This window comes from Sinocyclocheilus rhinocerous, unplaced genomic scaffold (assembly GCF_001515625.1).
Source record: "Sinocyclocheilus rhinocerous isolate Xijiao unplaced genomic scaffold, SAMN03320098_v1.1 scaffold2276, whole genome shotgun sequence".
In the NCBI taxonomy this organism is placed as follows: domain Eukaryota; kingdom Metazoa; phylum Chordata; class Actinopteri; order Cypriniformes; family Cyprinidae; genus Sinocyclocheilus; species Sinocyclocheilus rhinocerous.
This window is the reverse complement of record NW_015640466.1, coordinates 33,928-46,359: the sequence shown is the minus strand read 5'-3', so window position 1 is coordinate 46,359 and position 12,432 is coordinate 33,928. Positions and strand designations below refer to the sequence as shown.

Here is a 12,432-nt window from a genome sequence, read left to right as displayed (position 1 = left end):
ATCAAATTTTCCTTTTATAGGCAAGATTATTGAAAAAGTAGTTTTTAATCAGCTGAACAAATACTTAACCTCAAATGGATACCTGGACAATTTTCAATCTGGTTTCCGACCGCATCACAGCACAGAGACAGCGCTCATTAAGATAATAAATTATATTCGCTTAAACTCTGATCCTGGCAAAAATATCAGTGCTGGTACTACTAGATCTCAGAGCTGCATTTGACACTGTCGATCATAACATACTTACTGTCTTAAATTCATTTTAAATCCATTTTTAAATCATTTTCAAAGTTTTTAAATTCCTTGTTTTATTTTTGTGATTATTTTTTATGATTATTTTACTTTCTTTTATGTAAAGCACTTTGAATTACCATTGTGTACGAAATGTGCTATATAAATAAACTTGCCTTGCCTTGCCTTTTGCTAGTAATACATGTTGTTCATATTTATATGCTCCATGATTAATTACAGTTAATATAGCTAGTACAGGAGGAATATTAAAAGGCAAGACGCTACAAACTAATTTTTGACATGCAATGGTCTTTCTTTTATATTTAGCCTATTTTGCTTCCATGCCTTCTTTCAGACTAATGGAAAGAAAACATCTCAAATACACATTTAAGCCTTTATTACACATTATCTATTTGTGTCTGTAGATTTTAATTATAATACATATCTTTAAAGACCATGAGCTTTTTCTTCTGCACTGAGCCAAATCTCTACATTAGTAGCACTTACCTACACCAAACATTTTTATGTGCAAAAACTTGGTAAAAAAACTTTGTTTTTACAAACATTTTATTCTTGTTTATATTCTGAAGGCGTTTACTGTTTAGAGTTTTTACAGGGTTTGTTCATATATCATTAGCCTCATTTATATAACATTTTATTCTTTAAAACATGTTGAAATTCCCATTTTGTTGCTTTTGGTTCATGGAGTGATAAAAAGAGATATCCAAAATCTGTAAAACCCTTAACTCCAATATGTCAAGAAAATGAAACAACAATTTTGAAATGTATCTAATGTTAAGACTTATGTTCTGGAAAATGATGCAAATTAGTACATATTTAATCAGATAATGCCTCATTTGCATGTTTAAACATAACATTTGAGAAAACCTGTAATACAAAGCAAAACAAAACTTGTCTTTAATCAACTGGGGAAGTGATGTCTATTACAAACTTTTTACTCTTTTCACTTGTGGTGTCTTGCCTTAAGTAATTCAAGTTCAGATCTGTTTTGGTGGATATAAGCCTGAGATTCATTGTAAAACCGCAGGTGTGTTTCATATGAGGGTGCAAAACAGTTGTGTAGATACGTCGACTGTCTTGCCGTATTCTGGATTTTCAGCGAAATGGATTGTTTCTGCAGCTTTGAGTTCCTCAAAAACAATCATCTAAAAGATCAAAAGGAAGACACAGAATTTGTATTGATTAATGCAGAATTAATTGTCTAGAACCAGACAGGAATGACAGCTTTTGTCGTACTTCACCACAGTCAAGCGTTTATTTGCCTACATATTTACATGCAGCCAGTCACCTCATTATCTCCACTCCTGAGCCAGGGACCAGGAATATAGAGGGCTTTCTGAGGACCAACTGACCAGTGGCGTCCAAGATTTTGCCCGTTCACAAAAAACACTCCTTTACTCCAATTCTGCCAACAATACAGAACAACTGTGTCTTTTGTTTTTTAAGGCTATGAGCAAACATGTCAGTCAAGGATGAAAAGCAAACGCGAGGAAATAAAACTGTACAGAAATTTGGTGAATTTCTTACTGGCAGCTTCACAAACGTATCTGTGGGCTGATCCACTACCAGGGATCCTCTGAAAAACGCAGGGTAGGTGGGCTTTGTACCGACAGATGTCCATTTCAGTGACTGCAGTCTAACAATAAATGAGAGATTCACGGAATATTTCACCCAAAAATTTACCAAACATTTACACACCCTCAGGCCATCCAAAATGTAGATTAGTTTGTTTCTTCATCAGAACAGATTTGAAGAAATGTAGCATTACATCACTTGCTCACCTGCTCACCAGTGGATCCTCTGCAGTGAATGGGTGCCGTCAGAATGAGAGTCCAAACAGCTGATAAAAGCATCACAATAATCCACAGGTAACGCAAATAATCCTCAAGCTGTGAGTTTACAATGAACAAATTCATCATTAAGATGTTTTGAAAATGTTGCTTACAGCTAAAATAAAACTATTATACGTGATCATCTCATCTGAATCAGGAGAGAAATATGATTATAACTGATTAAGCACTGTTTACAAGTGTTTTGTTTTGGGTGGATTTTGATGTGAGATGACAACAGGGGATGGACTTTTTCACTGGAGGAAGCATTATTCTGGATTATGGACTTGTATTTTGGCCAGAAGCAGCCGTTTTAGGAGGGTGTGGTTGACTCTTAACTTTTATAAAGAATATCTCTTTGGATTTGAGACTTTAGTCTTTGCAACTTTACAGACCTTCTTTATGCACCAAGAGCTTGTAACACTCCAAAGAGAAAGGAAAAATTGAAATCGCATCATATGACCCCTTTAAAGTTAAAATGCCTTAATGATGGATTCATTTCTTACAAACACACTGTTCTTCACTTCGCAAGATATTAACTGATGGACTGGAGTGGTGTGGATTACTTGTGGATTATTGTGATGTTTTTCTCAGCTGTTTGGACTCCCATTCTGACGGCACCCATTCACTGCAGAGGAACCTTTGGTGAGTAAATGATGTAATGCTCAATTTCTCCAAATCTGTTCCAATGGGTGACAGCAAGTAAATTGTCAGCAATTTTTGGGTGAATTATTCATTTCAATTTTGTCCTATGCTTTTAAAAATGATCAGCATTGTTTACCCTAATAATGTTTTTAGTAGGAAAATGTGAGAATAATTAGTAGATTGTAGACACAGAAGGATCAAAAAAAAGGATGACATTTTCATTCATTTCACCTGTAGCAATTATATCTTTAGTTAGTAACTAAAGTGAGACATGACACTAGTTCTTAAACCCCAGATAAACCATTTATGCCAGTATCTCCTGCAGCTGAAGTTACTCACGTCAGTATAGCATTACAGACACACAAGACAGGGGAAAATACTCAGAATGAACCTGTTTATGAAACTGGTCTTCATATCCAAACAGTGCATGGTGAACTTTTTTAGAGGTACATTGTCTAGAGTTATATCTCCAACAAGCCCTGTGTTGATATGGATAATAATAAAAATGAATGAGTGTGTTGTTATAGTCACTACACTCCTGTTCATATCTATTAAAGTACAGTGAGATGCATTTAACCATGTCAATATTTGATCATTTTTATTACACTGTTACTACACCTTTCTGTTGGTTGTCAAGAGCTGGACCATAGTTCACTCGTCCACAGTTCTCAACAAGCAAACTCAAAGTCCTTTCACTCTGTGAACCAAAATTAAGGAAATGCGCAATAATTCATCATAAAATGAATTTAGCACAAGATTAATTAATACGTTTTAGGAAAAAGAATGTTGGTAATAAAAAAAAAAGACAGAAAATTTGTTAAAATATATATATATATTTTAATTGTATTATTATTATGCAATAAGTAGTTTGCATAAAATTATTTATTTTAGTTTGAGGTTTGTTTGTTTGGCAAGTTTAGTTTAATTCAAGTTTGTGTAAAACTTTAATATACCAACAGTGCATCATACTTACCTTACTGTGAGATATTTTAACTTTCTGTGTTCTATAGTCCAAAACACCAATGAGTTCTCTGTCAATAAATACCTTCAAAAAAAAGTATGAATTAGAATTCAATTCTCTCCTTGATTTAATTTGTTCTTTATTATCATCAATAATAACCTTTGTGGAGGCCAAGACTGATAGGAAAAGGTCTTACTAGAGCTCTGTCACGAACATGGTTCCTTGAGATGAGTTCTCCACCTGAATAAATGTCAGTCTGATAGAGTGTGTATCCGTAGGACTGACCATTGTTGTGGTTTGCTGGAAGGTTTTCCATGCTGACAGGATCATCAGCTCTGAAAAGCTATTGGACAAATGGCTTTAAGTCATTTTGGGAGCATTTCTTGCCAAATGTGTTCTCCTCTTTCTAGTTTTTTTTTTCTTTTACCATGAACTGCCTTTCAACAAGAAGCAGCATTCGCAAACCCATTATTCTTCCCTAATGTGACACTAGTGAAACAAGATATTTAATGATACAAATCTGTATAATGTGTCAGTTTTGATGAAATGGATGTTTATCCACAAACTCATAGAAAATAACCAAAACAATCCAAGGTTTTTATTTAGCACAGTGGCTAGATTAGCAAATAACCAGACGCCACTCAATCTAAATATTCCCTCACAGTTTAATAGTAATGACTTTATGAATTTCTTCACTGATAAAATAAATAACATCAGAAATACAACAAATGTAGATTCTACAGTGTATAACTGTTTGATTACGTCTTTAATTGATTTTTCTGTACATTTCTGCCATATGTACATTAACTGACAGTCACCACTGATAAGCTACCACTAAATATTGTAGAAACTTAATTTGCTGTAAAGTTGCTTTGCAACGATTTGTATCGTGAAAAGCGCTATACAAATAAACTTGAATTGAATTGAATGTTTGATGCGCAAAAACCAGTGAAGTCAAGCAAGCACAGTTGAGCTTCTGTTCACATTTTCGATGAGCCCATGTCGATCAATGTTTACATGTGAATAAAAGCCTAAATTAAATCTGTTCGACACATAAGGTGATCATGTCTCTTCAGAAGCCTTGGACTAAACTGCTCTATCCATGTGGAATACTTTTACAATGTTTTTATGCGCATTTTGAAGTTGGAATATTTAAACAAATACCTTCATTTGTGTTCCATTTTTGGGGAAAGTAAAGAAGTGAGAGAAAGAATGTAATAGTGAGATACATTGCTCTTACTGTTTCTGCACACTGAAGACTCTCCCATAGAGAAATATAATGAGTAACAGCCACCGGCTCATATGCTCTTCTGCTCTGCACAGCTGGCGGCTCTGATATTGGCTCATCTGTCATAGAGACGAACAGACATCAAGAGACAAGGACAGAGATACGGAGTGCTTCAGCTCCATTAGATTCTCTAGATTCTAGATTCTAATCAGGGATGACTTTGTAGAAACATACTGCTGTAGGTGCTCAGCAGGCTCCTCAAGAGATGATACTTGGTTGTATAATCACCGCTTTCAGTCAGTGGAGCATCATAATCTAAGAGAGATGCAGAAGGGATGATGTTTAATAGAACGTTTTAGAACAGCATTTATTTGAAATACAATGGATAAATTGTCACTTTTAATCATTTTAATGCATCCTTGCTGAATAAAAGAATTAATTTCCTTCAAAAAAACTATCTTAGCGACTACAAACTTTTGAATGGTAGTACACACTGTCCCAGCGGTCATGAATATTAAAACTACTGAACCGTAGCTGCTCGTCTGTGGTTTGTAGGTTCCCAAGTCAACTGCTCCGTTCATGAATCCAAAGCTGGTTCTTCCATGAAACATGTAGAAATTGATGGAGATGCCACGATCCAGAAGCTCTCGCACTATAGAGATCATTCCTGTCATAACAGAAGAGATGCAGACACAATACATGTCAAAGCAGAGAGAATTTATCAGACAGTAGAATATATATATATACTGGCAAGAGGAAATGGATCAAGGCAAACGGATTGTTTTTCATACATTCATATATATTATGGCATTTTGTCATGCAGAAAGTAAGCTTAGATACAAATTGTCCATTCTAGGTGGTCAATGTCCACATGCTCACTTTGAGGCATGATGAGGCAGATTCTTTACCTTGCGCAGAGAAAACATGATGAGGTTTCCCCCAAACATCAAACCAGCCAGACCAATATTCCATCACCATCAGCGGCTTCTGTGGCTGCAGCAAAGAAAATGTTCAAATCTCAGTGTGCTGTCTATATGTTGTAGACTACATTTATATATTGTTTATTTTATAAACAAGTACTATTTCTAGGGATTTCATACTTCATCTTCAGAAGGTACATGTTTTAATTGGGCTGCAGGATATATCGATTTAGTAGATATTTGTGACCCTGGAGCACAAAAGCAGTCTTAAGTCGCTGGGGTATATTTGTAGCAATAGCCAAAAATACATTGTATGGGTCAAAATTATTGATTTTTATTTTATGCCAAAAATCATTAGGACATTAAGTGGAGATCATGTTCCATAAAGATATTTAGTAAATTTCCTATATATGTGACCCTGGACCACAAAACCAGTCGCTGGGGTATTTGTAGCAATAGCCAAAAATACATTGTATGGGTCAAAATTTTTGATTTTTCTTTTATGCCAAAAATCATTAGGCCCTTAAGTAAAGACCATGTTCAATTAATATATTTTGTAGATTTCCTACTGAAAATATATCAAAATTTAATTTTTGATTAGTAATATGCATTGCTAAGAACTTCATTTGGACAAATTTAAAGGCGATTTTCTCAATATTTTGTTTTTTTTGCCCCCTCAGATTCCAGATTTTCAAATAGTTGTATCTCGGCCAAATATTGTCCTATCCTAACAAACCATACATCAATGGAAAGTTTATTTATTCAGCTTTCAGATAATGTATAAATCTCAATTTCAAAAAAATTGACCCTTATGACTGGTTTTGTGGTCCAGGGTCACATTTGTTGTCACGGTTCTGCTGGTGTGCCCTAGTTGGCCACCAGATGTCACTGTGTGTTTTGAGCACATGGCTTGTTGTTTGTTGTTGGTGCCATGTGCTCTCCTGTCTATTGTCTGACCCTGCCCTTCTTATCTCATTAGTGTTTCAGTTACTCCACCTGTGTCTCCCTCGTTAGTCTCCCTATTTATTCTCCTAGTGTCTGCAGTCCTGTGCTGGTTCGTTGTTTAATGTTGATCTCAGAGTAGTGTCATATGTGTGTATGTTCCTCTTGCCTTGCCTTGCCTTGCTGTTCTGTGCTCTGCCTTGGCCTGCCTGCCTGCCTGCCTGTTTTTCCACCTCTGGGTAGTTTTTGTTGTAGTTTTGTTTTATTTTTACTATTAATAAATGCCCATATCTTCCTGCATTTGAGTCCTCGTCTCATCTCTCTTCTGGAACCATGACATTTGTGCTAAAATACAGTTGTGGGCATTTTTAACACTGTAGTCATTTAACAATGAAAACTGATAAATACAATTGTAAATAAGGACAAATTTGAAAACCTTCTAAAATTCTTTACTGACCTGCAATTCTGCTAAATGCGGTACATCACCGAACGTCAGTTTCTGTAGGTTCACCGTCTGCAAGACTTTTAAAGGAGATGACAATCAAATATAATTTGTGGTAGAAGAACTTTACTTACCTACACTATTGTTCAAAAGCTTGACATTATACTTTCTATTCATCAAAGAATACAAAAAAAGAAACGTATAATAGTTTCCACAAACATATTAAGCAGAACAACTGTCGATAATAATAAGAAATGTTTCTTGAGCACCAAAGGAACATATTAAAATTGTAATATTAAAATTTCAAGATTGAAGTAATGGCTGCTAAAAATTGCCATCATAGGGATAAATTACATTTTAAAATAAATTCACTTAGAAAACAATTATTCTAAAAAGTAATAATATTTCACAATATTACTGTTTTTACTGTACTTTTGATCAAATAAATGCAGCCTGAGTCAGCATAAGAGACTTCTTTCAAAAACATTTTAAAAATCTTACAGTAGTGTAAACACCATTAAATTATTTCAACTTGTGCAAAACAGTTAGTGTCACATTATTAACAAGCAGTGGGGAGTGGGGACACTAAAAAAATGAATGGATATATGAATGCTACAGTACCTCCATCTACCCCTCCACACTTTAACCCGTCATGATTGTCTGATGTGAGGAGAAGCTCGGAGATTCCCCGGGACAGTAACGCCTGTTGATTTTGAGAACAAACTCTGTAGGTATAAGAGAACTGGCTCACCATAATGCAGAGTAAATGATAAAGATTTAATCTCATGCCATACCTCTTTAATGAATGACATGTATTGCTCATCCTTCGCATATGAACCATATTCATTCTCTACTTGAACAGCAATAACAGGGCCTCCTTTCTTATACTGCAGGGAGAGCAGCGGAGACAAATTCAAGACCAAAGCCAAACAAATAAAAACTAAACAAACAAAAAGAACACATATTTGACCTGGAGGGGTGTGATTCTCGGAATGAGTTTATCAAAGTATGAGTTCACAGCACTTGTGAAGCCAGAGTATGTCGTTCTTAATTTCATTAAAAAAAAAAAAAAAACAATACATTTTCATAACAGGTGAGGCACTAACCTTGGTAACCCACCCAAATCCCACTCGGCACATATGTACGGCCCCGGACGCAGAATCACCCAGAGGCCTAATTCCCCTGCTAGACGAATATATGCCCTTAAATCAAGCAAAGAGTTTGATTTATTAATGAATACATTTGTTAAAATGGAATGTGATATGAAATGTTTATTCCTGAGGCAAGCTTCACTGCGGCTCATACACTAGTCATACACTGAAAACAGTAATATTGTGAAATAATATTACTATTTAAAAGAACAGTTTCTATTTGAATGTAAATTTAAAAATGTCATTTATTTCTGTGATGCACAGTTGAATTTTTAGCAGCCATTACTCCAGTCTTCATTGTGTCAGTGCATTTGGCAGTACACTTTAACCACATTTAAAAGACAATAGAATTCATTTTGAAATTACAAATATATATTTAAATGGGTCAAAAAAGCACTTTTAATTTCAACGAACTGCATTTAATTTAAATTTACACTATAATTTTAATTTTATTGTAAATAACATGCAACTAAGTGTCCTAAAGCATTACATTCAGTTTACATTGAAGTACATTCTTTTAAAGGGGTCATATGGTGTGCTTTCAATTTTTCCTTTCTCTTTGGAGTGTTACAAAAACAATACATTTTCATAACAGGTGAGGCACTAACCTTGGTAACCCACCCAAATCCCACTCGGCACATATGTACGGCCCCGGACGCAGAATCACCCAGAGGCCTAATTCCCCTGCTAGACGAATATATGCCCTTAAATCAAGCAAAGAGTTTGATTTATTAATGAATACATTTGTTAAAATGGAATGTGATATGAAATGTTTATTCCTGAGGCAAGCTTCACTGCGGCTCATACACTAGTCATACACTGAAAACAGTAATATTGTGAAATAATATTACTATTTAAAAGAACAGTTTCTATTTGAATGTAAATTTAAAAATGTCATTTATTTCTGTGATGCACAGTTGAATTTTTAGCAGCCATTACTCCAGTCTTCAGTGTCACATGATCTGTCAGATATCAGAATTCGGTGCTCAAATCAGCATATTAAAGTGCGATAAACAGTTTTCACAAAAATATCAAAACCCAGAAAAAACACTTATATTGAAGGAAGAATCCAACTTGTATACAACTTGCAAGCCATATATGAAAACCATACCAGAAACTGATTTGTAAGTAATCACCCAGAACACATCACCATTAATAAAGTTCATTGTGAATAAATAAATAAAGTTCATATTCATCACTCACTCCAGATCCAGCTCCTCCTGAAACAGATAAACTCCTCTTTCTGGTTCATGAAGATTCCACGGCACATACCTGACAGACAGAACATGAATATGACGGATATGACTCTTCAAGAAGATTCTGAGGGGAAAAGAAAAAGTGTCCCTAAATCCATGTCATGGTCTTACGTGGTGAGAGTATTGAGACCACAGGCCTTGAGTTTGAGCAGCCGGTCTCTCCAGTACATAGCTGGCCAATCACAGCACACCTCGCTTTTTCAGACCGATGAGCTTTGTAAAAATCGACGCGTTTCAGAAAGGCGGGGCATAGAGGAGAAACAATAATGTACAGTATGTGGAAAATAACGTGTTTTTTGAACCTTAAACCGCATAAACACATTTCATTACACCAAATACACAAAATAATGTTCTTTTTAGCAACATCATATTACCCCTTTAAAGTGTATTGTTTCTATAACAAGTACTTTTTTTCAATTATGTTAAAGTGAATCTCTTTTTTTGACAAGGGTTAGTAATAGAAGTAAACTTGTTAGAACACCGAGCAAATTGAATAAAATATATCAAATGGGTCTGATTAAAAGTAACTTGCAAAGATACACCACATAAAAACAAAGATGTAAAAATTATATATTAGCCGTATTATTGAGTCTTACCTACAACACTATTACACTGGCAGTTGTAAAGAGAGCAGCACTAATCGAAGCTGTGGCCACTGTACCAGCTGGATCAAAGGGAATCAATGAAGCAAAGTCCAGAAAACACTGATACAAAGAGAACAAGGCAGGCTTTGTTTTGAGGAGCAAACAAATAGACTGCTGTTGTTGTGGTGGCCGGAGGACTGAATATAAGCATATACTTATAGCATATGCTATATCTTATTACCCATGTTATTCTGAATTTAATATTTGTTTATCTTAAATATGTTTTCTTTTTCAGCATTATTTAATTATTTCAATCCACTCTTTAAGGGAAAAAATGGCTTTTGCTACATTGACCACATACTGCCACCATGTGGTGTAAACCATTACACAAACACCATTCAAAGTTCAGTTTTTTTAACAAACCAAACAAAAACTAATTGTTTGCCTAGAAAGCATCTATTCCCTTATTATGACAACAGCAACATCATGACAAACAACAATCACTCATAATTCTCAATTTGACTTTATGGAATAAAAAAAAATGCAACTAAGCAGTCACTATTAGAAAGTCACCACTGTAAATCATTTACAACTTTTGCCTGTTCTGTAGGCTACTTAACAGAAACAGTTTCTATTGGTCTTAATTTGCTAAATGTGGATAAAACAAACTCAAAAAAGCAAATATTTGTCACCAGGAAAACACTTTCCCTTATACATTCATATAAACATTAACATAAAACCAGTAAAAAGTCCATAGCATGGACAGATTGTGTATCAACTACCCTTGAATTGTCTCGACGAGCGCAGATCTCTTTCATAGGTTCACTCAACGCTGCGTAGCTATGACAGAATGGGAACGCCCCTTGGGTGTCCCGATTGTCTGAAGCCCGTATGGAATCACACCAATTCATTGGCTGATGGCGTGCGCCACCATGACGTCACTACATCACCCACTCTAATACTAGTGACCACGCCATCTGCTCCTCAGATTTCCGGTCGTTTAGCCCTTCGGAAGCGATTTATCTGGCCCGTGTTCAGTGTATTTCTTCGTGTTTCTCTTTGCACTTCAGTGACTGCATTCAGTGGAACCTCGTTTCCCCTTTGCGGTGAAGTGCTATGGAGTTCAGTCGCTGCCAGCCGCCGTGCTCTCGGTTTTTATATCACTCACGAGTGATGACCCACGCAGTAAGTGTGTTAAATGTATGGGTTTGTCTCACGCACGCAAGGCTGTTTACGGCGCTTCTAACTGTAAATTTTGTGAGAATCTCCATCTCAAAACACTTCACGCGAGGCTTGTGGTTTTTAAGAAGGAGTCATCTGTTTTGAGACTCACTGAACCGCTGAGGCCCTCCGTGAATCCGCGGCCTGGGGTTTGGATGTGGAGCTCTAGGCTATAGATCGTGAGCAGACGAGCCTCGCCCTTTCTCTCCCTCTCTCGCCTGAGCGCTCTCGCGGTGGAGTTTGTCCATGATTATTTATGTCAAAGCCCGGAGGCACACAAGGCTGTTTTCTTCGGGTTAGATGACATTTTGGAGGATTTCGAGCCGCTTCAGTCTACGCTCTCCCGTCTATGAGCCAGGAGGCGCAGCCTTCTGCAGCTTATACTGAGCTAGTGGATGTGTTAGCGCGTGCTACCGAAATATCCCAAATCCCAGTCCTCTAAGCTTGACGAGCGCTTCTTGAGCGGCCCTAATACTCGTCCCGCATGAAGAAAGCTGCCGTTTTTCAGTGATCTACATCACAAAATCTCCAGATCCTGGAAGCAGCCTTTCTCTGCTCGGCTTACTCAGGCAGTGGGTGCTGACTTCACCAACCTAATGGGTTCTGTGGAGCAGGGTTATGCTGCTATTCCAGCAATCGAGGACACGCTAGCCACTCAACCTCTCGCCGTCTTAGGCCCCCTCATGGAAGTCCCGCCCTCTCCTCCCAAGTAAGCCGTGTAGGACCACTTCCTCCCTCATTGGAAAGTCCTACATGGCGGCTGGTCAGGCTGGCATGGCACTTCACACCATGGCCATCCTTAAGGCTTATCAAGCTGACGTCCTGAATGAGATGGACGAGGGAGGGGGCCTGACTCCAGAAGGGGTCAAAGAACTCCATAGGGCTACGGACCTGGTGCTGCGTGCAACTAAGCACACTGCTCAGCCTGTTTTAGCAGGAGTGACGACTTGGTGCATCCCCCACCTCTTACAGATTAGGGAGCTCGCAGTCGTCCTTCGACC

The 12,432-nt window shown here is 36.9% G+C and overlaps 1 protein-coding gene across 1 annotated transcript; it reads right to left on the bottom strand.

Moving 5' to 3' along the window:
* Nucleotides 1-1,178: 1,178 nt before the first annotated feature.
* LOC107753013 (beta-galactosidase-1-like protein 2) lies at nucleotides 1,179-12,228 on the bottom strand. Its single transcript, XM_074560221.1, is given in 20 exon segments — nucleotides 1,179-1,397; nucleotides 1,541-1,657; nucleotides 1,780-1,888; nucleotides 3,118-3,205; nucleotides 3,345-3,423; nucleotides 3,700-3,771; nucleotides 3,884-4,030; nucleotides 4,928-5,034; nucleotides 5,150-5,230; nucleotides 5,445-5,582; nucleotides 5,824-5,908; nucleotides 7,235-7,299; nucleotides 7,841-7,922; nucleotides 8,014-8,106; nucleotides 8,190-8,421; nucleotides 9,574-9,642; nucleotides 9,738-9,798; nucleotides 10,001-10,002; nucleotides 10,227-10,330; nucleotides 12,220-12,228. Coding segments are annotated over 20 exon segments (1,851 nt in total). The 3' UTR covers nucleotides 1,179-1,286.
* Nucleotides 12,229-12,432: the final 204 nt, after the last annotated feature.